The sequence below is a fragment of the Chlamydotis macqueenii genome, chromosome 6 (assembly GCF_036417535.1).
Source record: "Chlamydotis macqueenii isolate bChlMac1 chromosome 6, bChlMac1.mat, whole genome shotgun sequence".
NCBI classification, from domain to species: Eukaryota; Metazoa; Chordata; class Aves; order Otidiformes; family Otididae; genus Chlamydotis; species Chlamydotis macqueenii.
In genome coordinates, this window is record NC_141561.1 from 45,456,706 (window position 1) to 45,481,948 (window position 25,243).

At 52.0% G+C, this 25,243-nt stretch overlaps 1 protein-coding gene across 1 annotated transcript; it reads right to left on the reverse strand.

Moving 5' to 3' along the window:
- Nucleotides 1–132: 132 nt before the first annotated feature.
- Nucleotides 133–18,833, reverse strand: LOC147600400 (E3 ubiquitin-protein ligase RBBP6-like). Its single transcript, XM_086751295.1, has 14 exons — nucleotides 18,668–18,833; nucleotides 17,538–17,637; nucleotides 17,302–17,340; nucleotides 16,684–16,720; nucleotides 15,076–15,120; nucleotides 13,835–13,923; nucleotides 13,636–13,732; nucleotides 12,658–12,797; nucleotides 11,481–11,647; nucleotides 10,632–10,735; nucleotides 10,050–10,184; nucleotides 1,205–1,321; nucleotides 718–778; nucleotides 133–215 (listed from the first exon to the last, which is right to left on the reverse strand). Exons 1-14 carry the CDS (start codon nucleotides 18,831–18,833, stop codon nucleotides 133–135), a joined length of 1,380 nt encoding a protein of 459 aa, XP_086607421.1.
- Between the last annotated feature and the right edge of the window lie 6,410 nt (nucleotides 18,834–25,243).

Here is a 25,243-nt window from a genome sequence, read left to right on the forward strand (position 1 = left end):
CGCTGTCAGCGCTGCTGACTGATGCAGGTGCTGCACGTGACGCTACTGTACAAAACAGAACCGCTGTCAGCCTGCAGAGCACATCTGACAGGCCTGGTTGCGTGCGCTGGCCACGCGTGCAGCAGCGTCTGGTCAGTACTCTTCCTCTGAATCTGCCGAGGGGATAAACAGAGGCGGCTCGGGGCGCAGGAGAGAGACAGGGCCCAGAGCGCACTCTGCGAACAACAGGGGAGCCCTGAAGGTGCTGCGCCTGCCTCCTTTCTCTGCCCTGACCCTGCTGATAAGCACCCTCCTGCTCGGCGGTGTCTCCGGTGTAGTCGGGGTGGTAACAGAACAGAGCAGCAATAGATTTTTTATTATGAGAACAAAATCACGGTTGCCAGGATTTTGATGGGCTTTGCTGCGTGAATCTGTCTGATCATTCGGAATCCATTCACAAAAGCATTCAAAACTTGCAAAAAGGAGTACAGAAACGGCAACAAAGGGATGGCTTTGATGTATCCAGAAATCTTTTTGGTGGGTTGACAAAAGCTTACTACAAGTAGCTGTAGGATGCTCATTCATTCCTTTTAGATGTGCATTTTGATCTGCATTCCGTGCGTGTGGAAATGTGTGCAGACTTTAATAGACAAAGCCTTGGGACAAGCCTCTTCTCAGAAACAAAGCAGGGGAGATGTGGGTATTTCTCCAGCCAGTACGGTGCCAGTGAAAGCGCACCGTCCTTGGGGGAGGGATACAATCCTGCTCGCAGGAAGAAGCCATGGCAGGAGAAGGGAAGCTTTAGGATACAAGACATTGTCAGCAGAACTTATGGCTTGTTTCAACAGAGGCTTGCAAAAAACTAGTCACTGGCTTTGTAGGTAAGGAGGTTGCTGCAGTTGTTATGTCTGTAACAGCAGAAGAATGCTGTAGTAGAAAATTACTTTAAACAAGAAGGGGGAATTGTTGGGGACGACGAGTATCAGAAGCCACGGGAATGAGAAACAAGAAGCCACGAGAATGAGAAACAAGGGACTTTCCAAGAGAAGGAAAACAAGAGAAAGGACATCTGGGGGTGGATGGGCGATGGGAGGGTAGATAAGCACATAAGCTGTAACAATAAATGATTTCACTTAGCGTGCAGCGGGGGTCCGTGACTACGTTCCCACAGCCTTCCCTCAGCCATGGACACTTTCTGAGGCCAAGAAAAGCTCACAACGCTCACCTGGCTGTCCTGTCCGGGCCAGGCCACGGCACTCACGCTGATCTGCTCCACAGCCTTCCCCGGCACTGAGGCCAGGCTGACAGGCCTGTGCTTCCCTGCATCCTCCTGTGGCTCTTCCTGTGGACGGGCGTCACGCGTGCTGCCCTCCCGTCAGCCGGGGCCTCCTCGCTCGGCCAGGGCTGCTGGGCAGTGGTGGAAAGTGGCCTGCCGAGCGCTTCGGCCAGCACCCTCAGCCCCAACGGGCGGGTCCCGCCCGGCCCCGCAGATCTGTGTGTGTCGCAGTGCGGTCGCAGGGCGCTGACCATTTCCCCCGGGGGGTGGGGGCTGCATCGTGCTCCCCGTGCCGGTCTCTGGCTCGGGGGCTGGGCACCCTGAGCACAGCTCGCCGGCACAGATGAGGCGCAGGAGGCGTTCAGCGCCGCAGCCTTTTCCTCAGCCTCTGTCCCCGCGCTGCCCCTGCCCCGCCAGGGACGGGGATTCTCCTCAGCCCTGCTGCTGCTGCTCCTGTCTGTGCAGACACAGCTTTCACGCTCTCTCACGGCAGCGGCAGATTCAGCTCTCGCCGGGCGCTGGCACTGCCAGTTCTACGCCCGCACACCCTCACGGCGTCCTTGGCGTCCTGCGCAGCTGCTGACCAGGCCCGGCCGCGCGGGGGCGGTGCTCGGCCTGCGCCCGAGGGGATGCCGCCTGGGATTGGTCGCTGGGCTGTCACTCTGCCCCCGTTTGGGCCTGCCCTGAGGCAATGCTGTCTGGGATTGGTCCTCTTGGCTGTCACTCTGCCCCCATTTGGTCCTGCCCTGAGGCAATGCTGGCTGTGATTGTCCCCGGGTGGTGAGGCTGCTGGGCTGCAGTGCCCGCCCTCCACCTGGGGCAATGCTTCCTCTGATTGGCTGCCTGGGATTTCCCCCTTGCTCCTCCCATCTAATGACGGGTCAGACAGCTTATCAATCATCACGTGCTGCTCTCCCACACGGCGTGATTGGTGGAGCCAGCCTGCCCCGCCCCTGCAGGGTGCCCAGCTTTTTCCACTCTTGCCGCCTTTCCTGCAGGCCAAAAGTGAGAGTGCAGACTCTCTCGGTGCATCTTTGGACCTATAAAAAGTGGGCTTTGCCCTAAAAATGAGAGTTTAGACGCTTAAAATGAAGCTCTAGGCCTGAATAATGTTGTGATTCCTAAAATGAAGGCTTTGAGCTGTAAAAGTGGGGTTAGGGCCCTGTGAAAGAGAAGTTGGACTCCAGAAATGAAGCTTGGAGCCCTGTAACGGATGGTTTGGAAACGGAAATGAGGCTTTGGACACTGCAATGAGCTTCAGTGTCTTAAAGCAATGTTTGGGCTCTGAAAAGGAGACTTTGCAAACTAACCCCGAGGCTTTGACCCTGAAAATCAGGAGTCAGGCCACATATTAGACATTGGACCTAAAGTGAAGGTTTGGACCATAAAAATGAGGCTTTGAAATCTGTAAGAGAGAATTCAGGCCCTCAAAATTGAGGTCTGGAAAATAAAAATGAGGCTTTGGCCATGAGAAGTCGATGCCGCAAGCCTGTCAATGTTTAAGAGGCACTTGGGCAGTGTCGGTATTAACGAGCTTTAACGTGGTCAGGCCTGAACTGGTCAGGCAGTTTGACCAGATGATCATTGTAGGTCCTTCCAACTTAAATACTCTATTCTATCGTATTGTAAGAAAACAAAAAAAAAAGAGGCTTTAAGCCCTAAAAATTCCAGAATGGATCCTACAAATTAGACTATGGGAGCTTTGGGAGCTAAAGAGAGTGTTTGGACCTGGAAAGGAGGCCTTGGACCCTAACAGAGAGCCTTTCAACCTTCAAAATCAGAGTTGAGGCAATAAAAATGATACTTTGGGCCCTTAAAATGAGTCTTTGAACCTTTGGAGTAGGGTTTGATCTTCTAAATGAGGGTTTGTATCCTAAAAATGAGAATTTAGATCTTGAAAATGACTGTTTGGACAACCAAAATGAGAGTTTGGGCCCTAAAAATGAGACTTGAAGTTTGAACTTTAAAAACATGTGACCAGATGTTAAAACTGGGCCTTTGGACACTGAAATGAGCCCTTGGACCCGGAAAATGATTGTCGTAGTTCAGCCCCGATCGGGACCAAACTACGCAGTCTCCGTTCCTCTCACAAGGAAAATTCTTCACAACAGGCTGGCAGACACCTCTCAGGACGTTTTTACATCTCATTCACATCTCCTCTCCTCCCCACTTCTCTCAGCCGGGCCGGGCCCAGTTGGGCCCAGTCGCCGCCCGGCGGGAGGCCAGAGGGTGAAACCTGCAAGGCCCACGAGGCTCGCGCCTCCCCCTCTCTGTCCTGCTCAGCTCCTTCACATCTTCTCTACTTCCTTTTTGTCTGTTTTCCCCTTCTTAAATGTGTTACGGCAGAGGCGTTATCATGGAACGTGCTGACACCAATTGGCTCGGCCTTGGCCAGCAGCGGGTCCGCCCTCGTCCCGGCCGAGTCCACTGAACAAAGAGGAGCAACTTCTAGCAGTTTCCGATAGAAGCTGCCACCTTAGGCCCCCCTCGCTAAACAAAACCAGAACAGTGATGATTTAGTCTCTAAATTGAGGATTTGGGGCCCTTTAAATAGGATTGTGTGGCTTGAAGATGCAGCTTTGGACTAAGAAATGAGGCTTTGTGCCCTAAACATGAAGGTTGGCAATGAAAAATGATGATTCGGGCCTTCAAAAGGAGGACATATCTAAATCTAATTAACATTTTCCCTTATATCTACTTAACAACATCTTATCTGAGTAAATTATGTTAACATCTCTAAATCTAATTAACAACGTTTTATCTTACCAAACTAAAAATGTGTCCCAGGCCAAGTTTGAGGCCTGTGGCTCTGGGGGATCAGAAGAGGAGGGTGATTGTTCACGAGGACAATCACAAGGTGAACACAGGTAAACCAACACAAGCATAGCAGTGCCCAACATCAAAAGTGCCCCAAAATAAAGCGCCATCAAAGCGTTAATCATTTTGCTCATTTTTGCAACCTTTTTTTTCCTTTGTGATGGTTTAGCCCGAATTACCACACAGTTTCTCGCTCACACTCCCCCTCCCCAGTGGGGAAGGAAGGAGAACCCATGGGTTGAGATGAAGACAATTTACTAAAATAACAAGGGAAAACTACAATAATAACAGAATATACGGATATTAAAATATACAAAGTGAACAATATGTGTTTTCTCACCACCCGATGTCCCAATGACCGACACAGCCCGTCCCGAGCAGCGATCATGGAAACAAAACCGAGCAGCAAGCAAAGGAGCAAAAGGGAGCCAGCAAGGGAGAGGGAACGATGCCAGCAAACGAGGAAGGAAGATGGATGCCAGGAAGGCAGATACCCGCTCTGGCCAGCCCCCACTTCTCTACTGAGCATGGTGTTCAGGCATGGAACACTCTCTTTGGCCAGTTTGGGTCAGTTATTCTGTCTGTCTTTCTCCCAGCTTCCCGCATCTGCAAATTAGCGAGACTTGGAAAGCAGGACGGTGTCCTTGGTCTCATTCACAACAACTCATATCATCAGGGTGTTTATCAACATTCTTCACACAGGGCATCCAAAACACACCGGCTACTGAGAGGAAAAATTAACTCCATCCCTGCCAAAACCCGGACAGTGTCCACCCCTTATTCCATACAATCTACGTCATGCATATACATATATACGTGTGTGTGTATATACACAGAGATGTAACTCCTTCAGTCTGTTGAGCTCATTTAGTCCATGACTTTGGGCTCCATCTGTCCTGACAGTCTTTCAGGACAAGAGAGATGGTATGTAGTGTGGGGTTGTTGCCTGCTGCACCTGGAACTCGCAGTTGGTACATCTGGCGTGGCTGGTGTATCATGCCCATGGTCTGCGAGTGGAAGATGTTGATCTTGAGGAAGTTGTTGGGGGCCAGTTCCTGTTCCATCACCGTTGCATCTCTCTCGGTTTTATTGAAGCTCATTCTTCACTGATCAGGGTGTTCCTTGCTGCAATACCTTTGACGTGACATGTAAGGACTATAGAAATGATTATATACAGGTCAAATTATTGGCTGTTCTCACCTAACATCAGATCTCCTTCAGCTACCCGTGGGACTTCCCCATCCTCCTGCATCACCCACCAAGTACATCCAGGCCCTTCAGCAAAAGCAATCCCACGGGTGGGTTTGCCTTTGCCCAGGGGAGGAATAACCCAGACCGTCTTTCCTAACATACTCCTTAGATGCACCACAGGGACTTTATCACCCTCTGCCCTCTGGCTGGGCAGGGCCAGCTCGATTGGTGGATCCCCGAGTGTTGACTAACCAGGTGGCTTTTGCTAAATGTTTATCCCAATTTTTGAAGGTCCCACCACCCATTGCTTTCAGTGTAGCTTTCAGCAGTCCATTGTGCCGTTCAATCTTTCCAGAGGCTGGTGTGTGATGGGGGATGTGGTATACCCACCCGATGCCGTGCTCTTTGGCCCAGGGGTCTATGAGGTTGTTTCGGAAATGAGGCCCGTTGTCTGGCTCAATTCTTTCTGAGTGCCATGTCGCCAGAGAACTTGCTTCTCAAGGCCCAAGATGGTGTTTTGGGCAGTGGCGTGGGGTACGGGATAGGTCTCTAGCCACCCAGTGCTGGCTTCCACCATTGTAAGGACGTGGCGCTCACCTTGACGAGTTTGTGGGAGTGTGATGTAATCAATCTGCCAGGCCTCTCCATATTTATACTTCAGCCATCGTCCTCCCTACCAAAGAGGCTTTGACCGCTTGGCCTGCTTAATAGCAGCGCATGTTTCACATTCATGGATAACCTGTGCAATAGTGTCCATGGTCGAGTCCACCCCTCGATCACGAGCCCATTTGTATGTTGCGTCTCTTCCTTGATGGCCCGAGGTGTCATGGGCCCACCGAGCTAAAAATAGCTCACCCCTGTGTTGCCAGTCTAGGCCCACTTGGGAAACTTTAGTCGTAGCAGCCTGATCCATCCTTTGGTCATTTTGGTGTTCTGCCGTGGCTCGACTCTTGGGTACGTGAGCATCTACGTGACGGACTTTTACAACCAGATTCTCCAGCCGGGCAGCAATCTCCTGCCACAGTGCGGCAGCGCATATGGGTGTCCTGGTTCTGGCTAGAGCAGAGTTAATATTCACCTGAGCTGTGCAGAGAACTGGAGCTGGTGGCCCCTATGGCTGGGGCACCCAGCTGGGATAGTTAACTAATGAGCCAACAGCTGGGGTAAATTTACCCAGCTGAGCCCAAGGGCTGTTCCATCCCGTCTGACATTGCTCAGGGTGTCAGTGAGGAGGGTGCTGAGGGGAGCCTCCTGCTACTTGGAAGAAACTGGGTGTGGAGATTTGTAAGCCATTATACTGTATTTGTATTCCATCACTGTTTTGTTTTGGTTTTTTTTTCTGTTATTGCTGTTAAATTTACTTTTTGTTCAATCTCAACCCACGTGTTTTTGCTGGTTTTTTTTTGTTTACCAGTTCTCCCCCTATTCTCTCGGAGGGTGGGGGAACGAGAGAGAGACTGCGTGGTCTGGTCCCGGTCAGGGCTGAAGTACGAAACATGGTGTTTCTGTGCCTGTGAACCCCCTGGAAAAGAGCGCTCTGGGGCACTCAGAACCCTGGGCTCTGTTTGCCCCTTACACACAGACGTGTGTGACCCATCCAGCCTTCTTCAGAGGGAAGCTGTGCGTAGAACAATTTATGGTCTCCAGCATTTTTAAACTGGTATTTAAGGTGCAGACTATTTGAAGGAGAAGCTATCCACTGCACCTTTAATTGAGAAAGACAGATGCAAGTGTCATGATTTCATTTTACAGCAATAAAAGGACACACAGGTTGGGAGCTGGGAGATTAATTTTGCATTCACATTAAGTGATTTTCCGACAGTTAGCACAACCTGCAGGTTTTTACAGTTGACTGTGTCCTTTCAACATACAAATTGTAACATCAGCCTTATGCAGAACACATTACTGAAGGCAGTTGGGTTTTTTTTTTGTTAAGTAGAATTGTTCAAATGTTTTTATGACACACTGGTCCAGACACCAGCAGGGTCTAAGGGAGTGACTGTCGGTTATTTGGACCTTCAAGCCCCTGTCGCTCAGATCAACCACTCATGGTTTCGTCTTCATATGCATTAATTCACCAAAGACTCCAACTCGTTTCAAAATTTTAATAAATGGTTCTCTCATATACACAGTCTTTTCCCCACAGTAACATAATCGCGATCGACATCTACAAAATAATTTCCATTAACATTTACAAAACACTTTACAGATACATTACTAATTTGTCTGAACTGAAACGGTTTACAAAACACATCCAAAACCCACAAAACATTAGTAAGGCTATAGCAAAATTAAGGAATTTAAGACATACTAATAATGAAACTGGATACTACTCTTCCATATTGTTTCTACTCCTGTTTCACACTGTTTCTCTATGGCTACTCCTTCTTTCATAAGCCTTCCTGTGATATGGTGGAACACCTCTGTATCTGTTAACGTTCCCCCGCTCTCGTCCCCCTTCAGGTACAGTCCGTTCAGTGGGAGTCCGACCTCTAAACCCTGGGGACCTCGATCGTGAACGGTATCTTCTGTAGGGGGGTGACCTTGATCTGGAATGGCGAGAGCCACGTGACCTTGACCTGGCACGAGAGTTACGGCTCTTCCCTTTGCCTCTTCTTGGATGAGGTGGTGATCGCAGGTAGGAACGGGAACGGGAATGGCTAAGTGATCGAGAGGAGGAGTTAGTGCGGGAGGAACTTGATCTTGAATTGGAGTAGCTGAAAGAGTAAGATGAAGCAAGATGAGGAGACTTGGATCTTAAAAAAACCACAGCACACACAAAAAATAGATGATGTTAATTCAAAACAGTCACTCTCCCCAGTTCTTTACCTCCCAAATTTGGTTTGGTTTCTTTACCTCTCCACAACTGCTGCTTTGTCAGTGGAAAAGCAAACAGGAAGGGTCAGTGTATGTATGGTCTGTCCCATGAACGACCATAGCTGTTGACTGATTTAAACTGGTGCATACTGGCCGCTACTGGTATGTGAACATTTTTCACTGCTCCACAAGTACATCCAGTGCAAATCAGTTGTGTTGCAGTAAGATAGAAAAAGAGCAAGTCCTAACGGCTACAGGGCAGTAACAAACACCAAGAAAACGTGATTTAGCCTGGAGACAGTAAAGCTCAACTCTAAAAGGCCAGCTTAGTCTACTTCGCTTCATACTTAGGTGGTGCTTGGAACGGGGTGAAAAATACTTGTCCTGCAATCCTACATACAGGGCTATTTGATCAACACTTCTAGCCAGGTGTCCCAGCAAAATCTGGCACATACCTCTCGCTCTGACCAAGGACAGCGATCGCATTTCAAGCAAAATCATATCGTAACGCTTCTACACTCCGCCTCTCGTCATACGACTCCATGCCATTGCTCTAGGAAAGACCCTGACAGCATGACTAAGAGAGAGTCCCGGTTAAAATCTCTCCATGTATCCACAGGAGATACAGAAAGGAGGAAATGAAGACAATTTCTCTCATGTATCTCCTCCCCGGTGCTTTGAGGCAATGCTTACAAGCAGAACAGGGAGACGCAGGAAATCCAGCAGCCACAGCTATTCAGTTTCTAGCCTCCTCACGGCTGCCGGGAGGAGAAGGCTGTCGTTACAGAGAAGCTTTAGCAAAAGCGACGCTTGTTCCTTAACAACTGCTGCCCAGTTATAACTGTCCGTCACCTGTAACCGCTGCCGTATCTGAGCTGGCAACCCACACATGAAACTGCCATCACTGCTGATCTCCTGAACCATCCACTGCATCTGACGACAGAGAGGTGGAGTGGAACTCCTCCTGATCCTTCTAGACAATCTGCTTCTCCTTCACGGAGGAACCGAGAGGAAACGGCCTTAAGCTGCACCAGGGGAGGTTTAGATTGGATATCAGGAAAAATCTCTTCACCAAAGGGTGGTCAGGCACTGGAACCGGCTGCCCGGGGAAGTGGTTGAGTCACCATCCCTGAAGTTGTCCTAAAATAACAGTGTGGAATTTTCCAATCATTTGCTCCAGCAGTATTGGCTAAGTTGTTAAAGGAATCATGTCGGAGGCCGATTTCTATTGGGAAATCAATTTCTACAGCCCTGTTCAGCCAGCAATCAAAAGCCTGGCTTTCCACCTGATCCTTTAATTAGATTTAGTTTTTATATGTAATTATGGTTTGCTCAAAATTATTCATTGTTTAAAGTCCTCCTTTCAATCATGTAGCAGGTTTTTTTTTTTTAAATAATCTTACTGCAAGCACAGAACCCCTTTGTTAAAGCCAAGTCCAATTAAGCCATTTAAAAATTAATTACCACCTGTATTTTCCACAGCTCTCTGCGCATACGTATTCCATTATAAATCAGCTGCTGTATAAGTGATGTGTTACGGCCTCATTTAACAGGTGACAAGTAGTCACCTACTGCATTTCTGTAGAACACTTACCGTTCCCAGCCCGGTCTGGCACCTGAGCAGTGAACTGCAGTGGCTCTCATGGGGTGACCTTTTGGAGTGGGGAGAGGGAAAAGGGAAAAAAAATCCCATTCAGTTTATCTGAAGATTTTTTTATTTAAGAAATTCTGAAGTTCCTGTCACTTACCAGCTGTGGGTATGGGCTGTCCTGGGGGGCCCAGCAGACTCGGCAGTGCTGGCTGTCTCAGTGCAGGAGCCTGACAGCCCCTGTGAATACAAGCAAGAGTTGCAAAATAAGCTCTACTGAAATACAAGACTCGCTGCTTGTGTTGACATAAAACTGAGCTTCTCTTCCAACACACTGCCGACGGACAGCGAGGAAGATGTAGCGAGTTCAGCAGCACTCACCAGAGCAGCAGGAGGGGTAACAGCCAGGAGTGGTGGTGGAGGTGGTGGCAGTGGCGGCGGCTGCTGCTGCGGCTCCCGAATCTGCGCAGAGCGCCTTTTTGTGTAGCCAGTTCCGTTGCTGAAGCTGTTCACAGCCTAGAGGCAGAGAAACATTTACAAAGAGGTGACAGGAAACTTCAGGAGATGTACGAAGAAAGGCCTCCACAGGGTACAACCCCTTGTGTATTCCTGTCCGTGCTATCAGCCCTACAATAAATCAACACACAGAGGTGTGAACAGATGGCATTAAACACCGGTATCAATGACTGGCAACGCAGAGTCTCTGTCTTTGAGGGCCTTCACTGTTAACACCAAACTTGAAAGGGAGGCAATCCTGTTAAACAACAGCGGGACCTGAATTTGCCCCATGGCCTCCACAGCGTTGTGAGCTTCTGTAACAGCAGATCATGTACTTGAGCAGGAAACTGAGCCGTATTCAATCCAGCCCTGCTTAAGGCCGTGTCAGTGAATGCTTCCTTCCCTGCCAGCTGTTTGCAAGTAGACTTTTCTGACAAACAGTTTACGGAAACGTCATCACGTTACCTGGCGTAGGAACCTGTTGGCAACTAATGCATCTGGAGAAACGTCTGTCTGGTGACACGTTGGGCAGGTGTGTTCCTCAGATTCCAGCAGCGCTGTTCTAATGCCTGTGAAGAATTAGAATCATCAACACAGATTTTAGCCCAACCATGGATATTTTGTGAGTTCTAACCAATGATAAAAAGACATCTCTGATTAATGGGTGAATGTGGTCTTGAATGGAGAGCATGGAGCTCTAATTGTCCAACAGCGTACAAAATGTCTAGTACGAAGCAAATACCTGTACGGTTTTGATATTTCACTGTTGTAACATTGGAAGCTGTGGAGAAGGCTCTGTCCTGGTGTTTTGACTCGACTTTTTTCAGCTGTCTAGTACAGCGAGCGGTCCCCAAGCTCAACATTAACGAATAAAACACATCTCAAAAAACATTAGTAGGTTCCAGTTCTGAGGGTTTTATCCAGCTCTCCCGTGGAGAAGAATGTGCATTAAATGCCTGACTATCTGTTGGTTGCAGACCACAGGAAATCACCAGAGCTGGCTACAGAATTCTGTATGAGAGAACGGGCTGTGGACAAGCTCAATGCTTTCAAGATCTCACGCTGTAATCACCTGCACAGTTCCGCACTCTCCTCCCACTCATCTTTCCACATGTAAAGAGGATTTAACAACAGGTAAAAAGGGAAAAAAGCTTTCTGCCTTTTTTCCTTTATACAAGAAGAGACCTTTCCTAGTCACAGTGTACTTCAGTGTGAAACAGAACTGGTCTCCAAGTACAGCCGTTATCTCCTGTATCTGCTTTCAGAAGGTCAGATGTGATCTTTTGAATCAACAAACATGGGGGTAACACTCACATTCATCACAGTAACTGTTTCCACAGCAGGGAATCACAGCTGCGTCAGTCATGATCTCTTTGCACATGGGACACAACAGCTCCTCTGGAACGGGATCTGAGGAGGAGGAGGGTGGCTGCTCTGACAGAAAAGGAGGCTTCTCCTTCTTTCCTCTAGCATAAGCTTCCCTGGGGGGGTTGGGGAAGGAAAAAGACAAAAGTTAAAGATGGGTAAAGGAAAACATTTCCAAGCTTTGGATTTTATCACAGCAAGATCATAGAGTCATAGAATCTTTAAGGCTGGAAAGATCTCCAAGATCATAAAGGCCAACTGTCAACCTAACACCACCACGCCTACTAAACCATGTCCTGAATAACAGATGGAATTCTTCTCCCTGCACATTCCCCTTCCAAAACACAGGCTTAGTTGTTCAAAATACTTTTCTAACAGCGACAGCACTACAAGAGGGAGGGAGGAACAATTTTCCTTCTGCAGAATTCTCCCATTCATTGGATCAACTAAGAGATTAGCTCAGACTAGGAAAATAACTTTTGGACAGCTAGGAATCAGGTGAAACGAACCCCCCTCTCCTTTGCCAGAGGGGAAATGTGAACTGCAGGCTCAGGATAAAGTTATCTCTGTGCAACTACATTTTATAAATGACAGAAGTCTATGTCACAGCTTCCACTAAAGGAGATCTGTGACAGAACAACGGAAGTGCTGCCACGTGCATTGTCAAACAGCCACTCTTCTCAGCACACAGCAGGATTTTTTTAGTTTAGAGTCACAGGAAAACCTCAGTCTGCTTCACACATGAGATCTGATCAAAGTCAGAGCGGGAGGAAATCTCTGTCCAACAGCAATTGGTTAAATTTTGCAAGAAGCCTTTGAAAGATCAACCAGAAGCAAAACGAGCTCTCAATGAGAACGACTTGCCTGGAAACTCTACTGAAATGTTCTGCAGACAGACAGATCCTTAGCGTACCCGCAATTTAACCAACTTCCAGGGGCACGAGCAGTTGGTACCACCCTAATTCCATATGGGAAAGGATCCCGGATTTGAAGGTGAGGATACAACGACAGTGTTTCCTCCCTCGAAATGACACAGCCTGGCCAGCTGGCTTGCACTGCCACTCGGACATCTACGCATGCTTTCCCTCGTTCGCTTCTTGGTCAGTCCAGTTAATTCCATACTTACGCATTAATAAATGGTATGACGTATTTTCCGTCAGTGGTTATCATCGCGCCCTTTGTGCTGGGATCTTTCACCTCCATCATGAAACTCCTTGGAATTCCTGTGCTCTTTCTCAGTCTGGGAACAGACCCCAGCTTTTTGTCCTGTTAAGAAAAGAAACGCAGACATCTCTCATCTTAACACCCACACGCAAAATGACATTTCAATGATGATTTTAGGCGGCAAAGCCTTTACTCCTCTCCTTTCACCTATCGTAGGGGCTGCTCGGCTGAAATACTTATTTCCTAAATGACTATAGCCAGGATGACCCAAAGCCTTGAGCAGTGCTTTGAACTCAGTCGATGTTCTTTGGCTTAACTTCAGGTTCCTAAGGGTGAGATATCCCTTGGCTCCTTCCACTCAGAGAAGAGACACAAACCCGCTCCTCCTGCAAAGCGCAGTTCAGAGGGAGAGCTCAGTTCAGTGCTCTGAACCAGTCACTGGGGAAACTGACATTCACTGTCTCTGTAGGAAGGCTGGATTCACACCTCATGCATATCCATTCAGTGCCCAACGCTAAATGGCAGGAATGCTCAACCAGAGGCTGTGGAATTCACATCAGCAAATATTCCACAGATGGGGTCAACAGAAACATCTTGTGTTTACACAAAATACTAAAAACTGTGAACGGTCTTTGAAAAAAAAACCTAAAACCAGAAAAATTTCCATTAATACTGAAATATAGAAAAATAAGCCTGAAAGTTCACAGAGAAACATCTGTGGACAAATTTAATGTCCATGACGTAGAAAATCCAAAACAGTTACACTGATAATTCCAGGTTTCCCTTCCAGTTTGAAGGCCTTTGCAGCATTGCCGTATAAGCTCTGTATTTCACCCCAGGAGAAACAACTCTTAACGTGAGCATTCACGGATTTGTTACCTAAGTGCCACGGCACAAAAATTAAAAGCTTGGTAACACCACAAATCCCCCACGGTCTTACCCCATGTGCTGGGCAGTTCCTTATGTAGTGGCCAGGTTTCCCACAACGGAAGCAAGTATATGATGGTGGAGGGGCAGCCAAGGGATTCTTCACGTAACTAGAAGTTTTTTGGGAAAAAAAAAAGAAAAAGGTATGCATGTGTCTCTCTACAATTTGTCCACAGGCTCCAAAGAACACATTTGACATTATCAACACCTACTTGACTGGATCATATTCACGGCAAGACTGCGTCATCATAGCTTTTATCTTCTCTTCTTCGGTGGCACTGGCTTCAGCCAGGTTGGCAGTCTGTGTAACGGGGAATTATTTGACACACATTAGAAACACCCTTCAGCCCACACAGCCAACGACACCAGCACTCACCCACTGCTGTAAAGAGCAGCACGGCGCTGGCTGCGCTTGCGCAGAAACAGCTGCTCATACAAAACACAGGTGTCCCGACGGTGTTCTGGGGGTCCTTACGCCGTTACATGGTGTTTCTGTGCCTGTGAACCCCCTGGAAAAGAGCGCTCTGGGGCACTCAGAACCCTGGGCTCTGTTTGCCCCTTACATACAGACGTGTGTGACCCATCCAGCCTTCTTCAAAGAGAAGCTGTGCGTAGAACAATTTCTACTCTCCAGTATTTTTAAACTGGAATTTATCTGCAGATATTCAAAGGAGAAGGTATCAACTGTACCTTGAATTGAGAAAGATGTATGCCTGTATCTTTATTTCATTTTACAGCAATAAAAGGACACACAAGATTAGGAAAATTGTTTTTTGCTTGCTGAAATTCAGCCTCAGACACAGAAGCATTAAAAGGAATCAGGTTTTTTATAATCCCTCATCAGGACAAAATACTCTTTTCAGTAGAAACCTGGCCACCGTGTGCTGTAGGCAGGCCAAACTGTGCGTTCCCCCGCTACTAACGTCTTCACATTAAGTGATTTAACGACAGTTAGCACAACCTGCAGGTTTTTGTTCCAGCTGACTGTGTCCTTTCAACATTCAAATTGTAACATCAACCTTACACAGAACTACGTGTTCACATTATTGAAGGCAGCTGGGTTTTTTTTTTAAGCAGTATTTGCTCAAATGTTTTCATGACACACTGGTCCGGATACCAGCAGGGTGTAAGGGAGTGACTGTTGATTAGCAATAATAAACCAGAAATCTGTTAGCACCTTGCCCGCACGCACTGCCAGTCTGCACTAAAGAGGTTAAAGCAACACTTTTGAGCTGCTCTGTGTCGTGTTCCTGAATTTTCCTGAAATACTTGATGTTATGCAGCCTTATGTAGAGGCTGCTCAGGTGTGCTCCCCTTCTGTCTTCCCAAACTGAGAACTACTCTTTACACGACAGCATCAAATATACACACAGCTGTACATCACCGTATAACATTTAAAAACACCGAGCAAACACTTTTTTTCTTTTAAGTATTTGACAGAACATATCTATACCTGTGTAAGCTGGGACACAGAAATCGATGCGGAAGAGCCGTGCACCTGTTCACAACACATTAAACACATAGTCAAGTTCTACAAGCAAAACACAGCAACAGTGAACCTCTGCTGTAGTCTGAACGTCTGCACTCTGTCCTCTGAGTGTCACTGAAAGAGGCATTTCCAACCTGCTGTCATTTGAGTTTGTTCAAAACACAGTCCCAGCCTATGACCGCTGAAGAGTGCCTCTGTGGTTCCTGAGAAGAAATGAAAATAACCAAACCCGCTTGGGATCAACCTATTGCTCCAGAATATCTCGGAGAGGGACCCTGGCCCAATCCTCGGAAAGCAAACAAGAAATTAGGAAAGCTGTCTATTGGAGTCCAGCATTAAACAGTTTATCATCGACCAGTTACTGAAACGGAACCGTTCAGAAACTGTTAATTAGTTCTTGTCCTTTTTCAGGAAGCAGTTGTTGTATGGCCTGCAGGCAACAGTCTGATTTTCTTACGAAAGTGGTGGCACTCTTTTCTCCTAAACAAATATCAAAAGCAGCAAGTATGCACAAAAGCTTATACTTTGTTCATGAACTTCTGGATTAGATGACAGCTTATCCAGGATCAGATCCAATGATCCAGGGTTAGAGGAACGCCTCTCACCATTCCAGAGAAGAGAAAGCAGTTATCCTTAAAAGAAAGGTGAAAAATACAAAACACCACCTAGTAACTTTTCTGCTATCAGGACTATTTTGAAATGCGTAGTTACGCATAGTATTCGACCCGAGTGACAAATCAAGATCTCGACCATCACCAGTCAAGTATCTCCTTCTGTTACTTCTTTATATTTCAGCAGCCGAATGGCAGTGCTGTCAACTCTGAAGAAAAATGCTGTCCCTTCTCCACGGGTAAATTCCAAGTGGCAGTACACTAAAGAAAGGCTTCACCTTTGGGAAATTAAAGCAGCATCAACCCTGAAGTCACCCAGATCCAAAAATGTGCTGCAGGCAGAAGTTCAGGAAAGCGACGGGGATTTTACCCACAGGAGCTCCCGGCTCTAACCCTGCAGCAAGATCTCCACACTGGGTTTTAGATATTTTCATTTGCAGACAAACTGCTAAACTGAACTGCTTCATCAGATAAAGTGGAAAGATCAAATGCAGAGCTGTAGAAGACCACTTTGTGTCACAACGAGAGTTAAATCCACCGCAATCTATTAAAGAAGTTTAAGCCCTCAGAGGGGCCCAACCAACATCACTTCAATTATCCAGTTCTAGGAATAAAGACCCAAGTATTGAAGGTCGTGAAAAGGAATCAGTTAGCCTCACAGAACTGTTCTCAACATGGATGGGATGTGTTGGGTTTGGTATTTGTTGGAACCTCAAGTCCCATGTAAGGAACAGCACCAACTTTAACAAGAGTGGTTTCTCAGTGGTTTTTGATAACGTCTGTAAACTGCATTAGGCAAAAAAAAAAGTATTTAAAACAAAAGCGAAGGACACAAAGTGAAAATGGCAAAAATGACACAGGTGTGTGTGTGTTTTATATAAAGTGCACAAGTATGTGTGTATGTGGGTATGGAATCAAGCGCGGTGTGTAGGAACAAGTGTGAGAGTGTGTTTTTACATACTGCTTTTGGTGTTCCGCTCACTGGCTCAGCTGGACTTCTAGAAAAAGAAAGAAAGAAAGGTGATCAGAACTTGAAATAAAGCACTTGTACCCCACAGAAAGCAGTGAAAACAGATTATAAAGCCTCAACATCAGCACCTTATGTACTGATAGCCCAGCGAATGTGGGAATTTATTCATATACATAAACTGTTCTCTCCTGGAACATCCAGTGCCACTAAAAACAACCACAAACATCCCAATTCTACTCTGTCACAAATTATTCCAAGACTTCCAGGGACAGAACACAACAGGGCAAGAGGAAGTCCTCAGGTATTTTGCCTCTGCTCTCTAAGTATCAAAACCAGGAAATCTGTGCTACAGTGTCCTGTTCTTAAATAACCAGCCATCAAACCAGGAAGGTAACTGTAGCCAAGCTGTAGATCCCTGGTGTTACAAACAGGCACCAGATACAGAACTGAGTTTCTAAGAAAGAACAGTGATGGCCTAGACACTGCGAAGGGCAAGTGTACTTAGCGCAAAAAGATCAGTCACCTGACCATATTTAGCCATGGCAGCGCCAAAAATACCAAATGGGTTACATCTGCTGTATGGGCTGAAAACAGGAGTAGAAATGTCACCTGACAGCAGTTCCTAGGATCTGGTGTGATTTAGGAGTCCTGTGACAAACGTACTGTCCCAGCAGGCTTAAAAATGTCCGTCTGCTTTGGGACATCGAACCTACCCCATCACAACAAAAATTAACAGCAGCTTTAACAGGAAAGAGAAATCTGAATGCCTCTGTACGCCAATATCCAGGAAAAAGTGAACAGACTGCACCCGCTACCAAAGAATACAATGCTTTAGGGACACTCACGGGACAGAGGTTTTGCTGGGAGCTTTAACTCCTCCAGCAGGGATTCGTCTCACAATTACCGAGCAGTTCTTCGGAATCAAGGTATCATCATCTGTGTATTCTGAAAGCAATACAGGAATAAATCAGGAAGAGATAAAAAACTCTAGAACACATTCTAAAGAAAAGACTGTTGTAAGGGTGCCAGAGAACTAAAGGAAAAAAGATAATGTTCAAGGAGTGAAAACAATTTACAAGTCTCATTATTTCTGAAAATCCCATCCCAAAGTCTCCAATCACATTCAAGCTCCTCAAGATGGCAGATCACCAAACGGAAACATCATACTAAGTAATACAAACCCATTATCAGCTCCAAGAATCAAGCACCATTGAGCAGATTTAAATGAATTTATGACTTCTCTAAGAATCCTTCTTGCTTATATTCACCATAAATGTTCTGCCGCAAAACTTCAGTACCGGCCCGACACCATTACCGTGCACTATCAGGGAAAAAACCACCCACGGTTAGAAATGAATGATGAACTGATGCTCCATAGCATCTGCGTGGCAGTGTCCCTGGTGTACAGCAGCAGTTCTATTAACAAGAAATGCCAAACTGTCCTTCAGAGGCAGCCAACACTCAAGTGCACGATGGCTTTAAGGGCTCTGCTGAGATTCCAACTCACAGCTGCACTCTTGACCCAAAAATGTTGCTGGGGAGCAGTTTCTGCAACAGTTACAGAACCAGTTTTCCAGTGCCGTGGCGTACGAGAAGTTGAAGGCAAAGTTAAGTGACCAAACCCGCTGTTTTTCTTCAAGTCAGCCACCTGTTCCATTGCCATCCCGTTCAGCTTCCTCCAGCAGATTTCAAAGAAATCTGGCAAGCCTGTTCTTATCAGATATCCTCCCACATTTCCGTATCATTTTCCCTGAAGAATTCCCGGAAAGCAAAACCTTAGTGAGCTCTCCACATTGCACATGAAGCGCGGGCACTTGTAGCCTGGCTGTGTGGCTGAAACACAGCTCTGGCGGTGGTTGTCAGAAGAGCCGCGAGGAAGGAACAGCTCTGTGGGGCTCCCAGCACAAGTCCCAGCTAGGGATGGAGGGCGAATCCCATTGTCGCTTCCCACCCCGCGCCCGCCGCCCCCACGCACCTTCTTTGGTCTGGGCGTTGGTGATCTGCAGGTCGCTGTTGGGCGCCTTCAGCTTCTCCCGGGCCATGATCTGGCGCTTGAGGTCGCGCAGGGAGATGTGCAGGCCGTTGAAGATGAGCGTGTGGTACTTGAGGCTGGAGGAGAACTTATAGTGCAGGCAGGACATGGTGAGGGCAAGGCGGTGTGTCTTCGGCAGCGGCGCCTACCGCAGCACACAGGGCCGTGGGCTCTGCTCTGAGTTGGGGCACGCAGCCCCGGCTCGGCCTCCGCTCCCTGTCTGGCACACAGCGCTGCCAGGCCGGTGTGTTTGGTGGCTACGGCGACTGCGGTGCCCCGGCCTCAGCGTTCCGCCAGGGCTTTAGGGGCACCAAGCAGAGGGGCTGGGCCAGCGGTGGTTCTAGGCCACGTTCCGTTGCCCCGACAAGACGCTGCCTGGCGCCACGAGCGGAACCAAACAGAACAGTCCGGCCACGCCCGGTCACCTGTCTGCTGGCTGTGCAGCCAGGGCCACTGGACTGGATCATCCTGACCGGGAGGAAGATGGAGGAGGCGCTGAAGCTGGGCCGCAGGGAGGCGGGCGAGGAGGGGGAGCTGGGTGGGCTGCTGGCTGCCTCGTTGAAGAAGTTGCTGCTGCAGGAGATGGAGTGGGAGCCTGACAGCCGCGGCTCCTCCTGTCCGTGGGAGCGGCTGCGGGGCAAGTACCCGCTGCTCGGCCCCCAGGCTGAGGCCGCTGACGGCCAGCGCGGCCCCGAGGAGGGGCTGCCCGGCAAGCAGGGTAGGCAGAGAGGGCGAGGGGGAGCCTCCCCGCGCTCGCAGCCCTGCGGCTCACCGCCCCTCTCTCCGCAGGCAGCGGCCGTGAGTCGGGGAGCGTGGGAGATGGCATCCCCGCACCCCAGAAGGTGCTCTTCCCTGCGGAGCGCCTCTCCATGGAGTGGGAGCAGATGTACCCAGTCGGCGCCGGGCTGCACAACGTGGGGAACACCTGCTTCCTCAACGCCGGCCTGCAGTGCCTGACCCACACGCCGCCGCTCGCCAACTACCTGCTCTCCAGGGAGCACAGCCAGACCTGTGAGTGGGGAGGCCCGGCTCGGCGGGCGGCAGGGGAGGAGGAGTGCCCGCCTGTCCTGCTCCCGGCGCCGCGCTCAGCACCTCTGTGCGTGGCTCTGGCCAGGGCCGTGCGGGTGTCGGGATGCGCCTGCTCTGCTCCCTCCTTGCCTGTTTCTCCGTCCAGAGGTCATCCTTGTGTCCGGGGAGGCTTTGTCTCAGCTGGGCGTAGCCAGGACTGAGATGGGTCCAAGGGGGTCTGCTGGCTTCCTGGGGGCTGAGCTGGGGGTCCCACACAGCCCCTGCCTGCGGGGAGCGCGTGAGGGCAGGGCCCAAGGCTGCGTGCAGGCAGCAGCTGCTGTTGCTGGGGGGCTTTGAAAGGGAGTCCGGCGGGCACCGCTCCCAGCTGTGCCCAAGGGGAGCACGCGGGGATCGCAGCCCTGTGCATAGGGCTCTGCTGGGATCTGCCCCTCAGGGCCGAGCGCTGGGCTCCTCCAGCGCGTCCCTGTGACCTGTTTTCCGTCCACGTGGACAGTGTCTCGTCTGGGGGGTTGCGCTGGCTGGTACTGTGACTCGGGCTGCGCCAGCTGGGGTGGCGTGTGGTGGTCCCTGTGCACCCGGGATGCCCCCGAGCTGCACCGGAGCACAGAGCTCCTAGGGAAAACTGAGCGCGGCTGAGCTGTGTTGGACCGGAGGTCCCCTGCCCCCTGTCCTGCCTCCATCTCTCCGGAGTTTGTCCCGACGTCCTGTCTTCTCTCCTGCTGCAGGCCAGCGAAGAGGCTTTTGCATGCTGTGTGTTATGGAGAAGCACACGTTCCAGGCTTTTTCCAGCAGCGGCACAGCAATAAAGCCAGTGTCTGTCATCCAGAGCCTCAAGCGTAAGGATGGCTGCCCTTCCCTCCCCTCCCGTCACCGTGCAGGAGCGCGGTGCCTAAGGTGGGAGATCGGGGCGGGTCTTGGCAAGCTGGCTCTTCAGAGGTGACTCACGGAGCCTGCCAGGGGCTGCATGGAGCTTCCTCCGTGGCCGGCATGAGTCTGTCGTGTGGTTTGGGTTGAGGGGGCTCAGACCCCGAGTCCCTGCCCCGAGGGAGTGAGGGAGGGAGGGAGGGAGGACAGGTCTGCATCTGTTGCATCACGTGCTGGGGCTGATTCCTCCCTCTCCTGCAGGGATTGCCTGGCACATGCAGTTCGGCAGGCAGGAGGACGCGCATGATTTCTTGTGTTGCACCCTTGATGCCATGCAGAAGGCCTGCCTGAATGGCTCTAGCAGGTATGTGGGGCCTCTGACGGCCCACGGCTGCTCTTCTGCGCTGCCCCCTCGCTGGTCCCCTGCGCCCGCGGGAGGGGACGGTAGGGTGAGCGTGTCCCCCACTTGGGACTCCTAGAGGGAGGTGCTGCCTCCAGGGGCCTGGGGGTGCATGGCCCCCCTCTGCCCCTCTGTGACACAGCTCTGCCTTCTCCCTTCTCCTGACCCCTCTGCCCCAGCACAGCTGCGCTCCTGTCCCCAAATGCTGAGGCTGCTACGGGTTTGGATGCTGTCCCAGTGGTTGAGGAATGCAGGCGTGCTTGCTAGGGCAGCCCCAGCTCTGTGGCTGCGGGAGAGCAGCTTTCCCCTGGGCCCTCTGTCCCGGGCAGCCTGCGTGGCCTCTGCGTGCAGCGCCCAGCTCTGAGCTGCGGCCAGGAGTTTCTGCTCCTTCTAGAGGAAGGTGCGCGTGGGAGCCCGGTGTCACCCTGTGAGCCCCGGCACTGGGAGGGCAGCCTGGCAGAGGCTGCGACTTCCCTCTGCTCCCGCAGCTCTGCAGCCCCTTGGCTGGCCGGAGCGTGCAGGGGAGCTGCGCTGAGAAGACAGCGGTGGCCGGCGGGGGCGGCCGTTGTGGAGGGGTGGTGCGTGATCTGGTGCTGCTGTCTCTAGGTTGGATCGCCAGACCCAGGCCACGACGCTGGTTCACCAGATCTTTGGCGGCTACCTGCGGTCCCGTGGTGAGTGCTGGCCGCCAGGTCCTGGGCCTGTGACTCTCAGCGCTGCTGCTTCCCTGACAGCCTTGCAGTACAAATCTTTGGGAAGATTGCTGAGCTGTGCAAATTCCCCACAGCTGGGTGTCTGCAGTTGCTCAGTCTTGCGGCAGCAGTGGGTGGTGGCCCCTGTGGCGGCCATGGAAAAGGCTGTTGGCTGCGGGTCCCCGGCTCGCTGCCACCAGCAAAGGAACCTGTGTTGCCAGCTTTCCAGCAGCACTTGCTGTCCCAGCGCACCGTGGAATTGCCAGCCTTCCTCCTTGCCAGGCTGTGAATCGCGGTGCTGCCATCCCAGAGCCCACACCCGCAGAGCAGGAATACTGCAGCTGCCTGCGCTGCGCTGGGCTGGTGGCGGGTGCAGGTGTGGTGCCAGGCTGTGCTCACTCCTCTTTCTGTCGCAGTGAAGTGCTCGCTGTGCAAGGGCGTCTCGGACACCTATGACCCGTACCTGGACCTGACGCTGGAGATCGAGGTAGTGCGGCAGGGTCGGGGACGGGGAGGAGCTCTGCTCTCGCGGGGATGTTCCTGCAGCTGCCCCGTGCCTGCTCTCAAGGCTCCTTCACCTGCCAGTGCCAAGGCACGCTGCAGGCCAGGGGGAAGCAGCTTCCGTTGTTGCGCTGCCTTCTGTGCCGGGCAGAGCAGCGCCCGTTGCCTGAGCGTGAGCCACGACTCCTCCGCCGGGGCTCTGTGGTGGTGAGGGGCAGTGGGGCCGTCCCTCACGGCATGCTGGCCAGCGGCTAGCTGGTGGCCGGCTCACAGGTTTGGCGCTGTCCGTGGCCCTGTGCTCATGTTCTGGGTTCTGTCTTGGGGCCGGCATCTCGGCAGGGAGCTGGTCTGTCGTGTGGACAGGCCGCTCGTGCCCTGACCTCTGCTCTGTCCTTGCAGCAAGCCGCAAACCTCGAGCAGGCGCTGGAGCACTTTGTGAGGCCGGCTGTGCTGCGCGGGGAGAACGCCTACACATGTGCCAAGTGAGTGTGTGGGGCTGCGGGCGGGAAGGGGCCCGCGGGTGTGCTGGTGGGAAGCAGGTGGAAAGCCTGTCGCTCTACGGGAGGGCTTCTCTACCTGCTCCGTGGCCACACCGTGAAGTACGTGGCCATGGAAGCCTGCGATGAAGCCCGCCACTCCTCAGCTCCCTCCCCTCGTGAGCAGGACGTGGGCCAGCAGACGTGGCCGTGAGCAGCTGCCCTGGAGCGGTGCTTGGGGTCGTCAGGGTCATTTCTGTGGAGTGTGCCGCTTGGCCAGGGCTGGCAATCATCTGGGTGGTGGAACAGCTTGAATAGCTCCAGCTCTTCCTCTCCAGGTGCATGCAGAAAGTGTCAGCAAGCAAAGGCTTCACTATCCACCGAGCCTCCAACGTTCTCATGCTCAGGCTGAACCGCGTTGCTAAATTTGGTGGAGGCAAAATCACAAAGGTGAGTGCTTGGCAACACCGATGAGGGGCTGTCTCCTGGCCCCAGGCCCCACTGCCCAGGGCAGGGTGGGAGGGGGTCCTGTGCACAGCGTGAGCTCTGCTGCAGTCCTGCAGCCCCTCCCCAGCTGTGTGGTGCGGGGGGAGCTTGGCTCATCATGGCATCTTCCTCAGCGTGACCTCTGCCTGGGGAGAGCGCGTCCCCCTCCCTCGAGCGATGGGACGCGTAGGACCACTGAGCTGCTCTTGCTGTAGCAAGAAAGCCATCTGCTGTGCAGGCTCCCAAGGCGTCCTCTCTCCGCAGAACGTGCCGTATCCCCAGCTCCTGAACGTCCGCCCTTACATGTCCCAGGAGAACGGGGATCCTGTTGTGTATGGGCTCTATGCCGTGCTGGTGCACGCTGGGACCAGCAGCCAGTCAGGGCACTACTACTGCCACGTGAAGGTGAGCCCGCGGCGCTCTCTTGGCTCCAGTCTGGGCTGGGGGCTGCTGGCCGCTGGTGGGTCCCTGCTGGTGGGGCGCAGGAAGGAGGGTGCTCAGCAGATGGAGTGGTGTGGAGCAGTGGGTGGGGGGTGCAGGCTGTGCTCTGCCACAGAAGCGTGGAGGTCTGCTCTCGCAGAGTCCCCTTGCCTGCCCTGGGCCGCCTGTGGGTTTTGGGGGGAGGGGCTCTGCTGGCGGGCGCTGTTCCTGCTGCTCTTCAGGCCAGGAGGGTCCCCGGACACAGCCCGACCCCCTTCTCTCTTCTCCTTCCGCAGGCCAGCAACGGGCAGTGGTACCAAATGGACGATGACCTGGTCCGCCCCAGCAACATCTCAGTGGTCCTGGCCCAGCAGGCCTACCTGCTGTTCTACCGGAGGTGAGAGCGCCCGGTGTCTCCCGGCCCCTGTCCCCTGCTCTCAGCATCTGGGACAGGGCTGGTAGCACGTGCCTGCCTGTTGGAAGGAGCTGGGCCCACGTAGCCCCATGCCCGTGCGCACGCGCTGGCTGGGAGGAGGGTGGCAGGGAGAGGTCCAGCCCCGTGCCGTGACCTTGTGCAGGGCAAGAGCCCCTCACCTCCTCGGAGCTCCTGGCTCCTGTTGTTGCGTGCATCTCTGGCGAGAGCATTACGATCACGCAAACCCTCGCAGTTAATGCGTGCGCTGCTCTGCCTTTGCCAGAATCCCCAGCCCCAAGAAGAGCCCCACCACCACCCACTGCGCCTCCACTCCCTTTGCCAAGACCAGGTAAGCAGTGCTGGCCGCTCCCGGGCTCCTGCACGGCAGCCAGGCCAGTAGCAGCCTTGGGGTCCTCCATGAGGCAGCTGTGGCATTGCAGTCGGCTCAGGGGGCGATTTTGGCAGCCGGCTCTCCTCTTCTCCTGGGCTGGCAGGGCTGGCTCTGCATCCTAGAAGCAGGGCAGCTTCCCTGACTGTGGGCACGGTGTGGGAGGGGGCTTTGCAGGCTCTGGCCGCACACTGCTGTCCTGCAGGATCAGGAGGCCTCAGCCTGCTCTAGATCTTGCTCCGGGTCTCCCTTGTAAGCCTCACTACTGGCATGTGCTGCAGCAACACTCACTCTTTCCCAGTCCCCTGCAGGACAGTGTGTGCCCTGCGCGTGGCGGGCACGGGGCCGCTGCTCCCCCTCTGCCCCCACTTTCCTCCATTTCACAGGATGGAAAAGAGACCCCCCAGCCGCCCCAGGGTGGCCTGGGAGGAGCTGGGGGCTTCCCAGGAGAGCAGCTCTGCGCCGGAGCCCTACGAGATAACCATGGTCGAGCCGCTGAAGACCGGTGAGCGAAGGGCCGCACGGGGCTGGGCAGGGTCAAGGCCAGTGAGCACAACCGGCTCAGCGCCGGGATTCCTTTCCTCAGTGTGCTGGCAGCAGGGGTCCTGTGGGCGGGGGACAGGGTGGTGCCCGAATGCCAGGGCTGCTGGGGCCTGGGAGCCGGCCCCAACACAGCCTGAGCCGTGCCGAGCTGACAGCTCTTGGCACCGTCTGGGAAGCGTGTTGGCAACAGCGCTGTGTGCTAACAGCTCTTGCGTGTTTGCCCTCCACCTAGGCCAGACACTGCCAGAGGAGCATCCAGAGAATCCCTTCCTCAGACCAAGATTCTGGGACTGTGGGAGCATCTG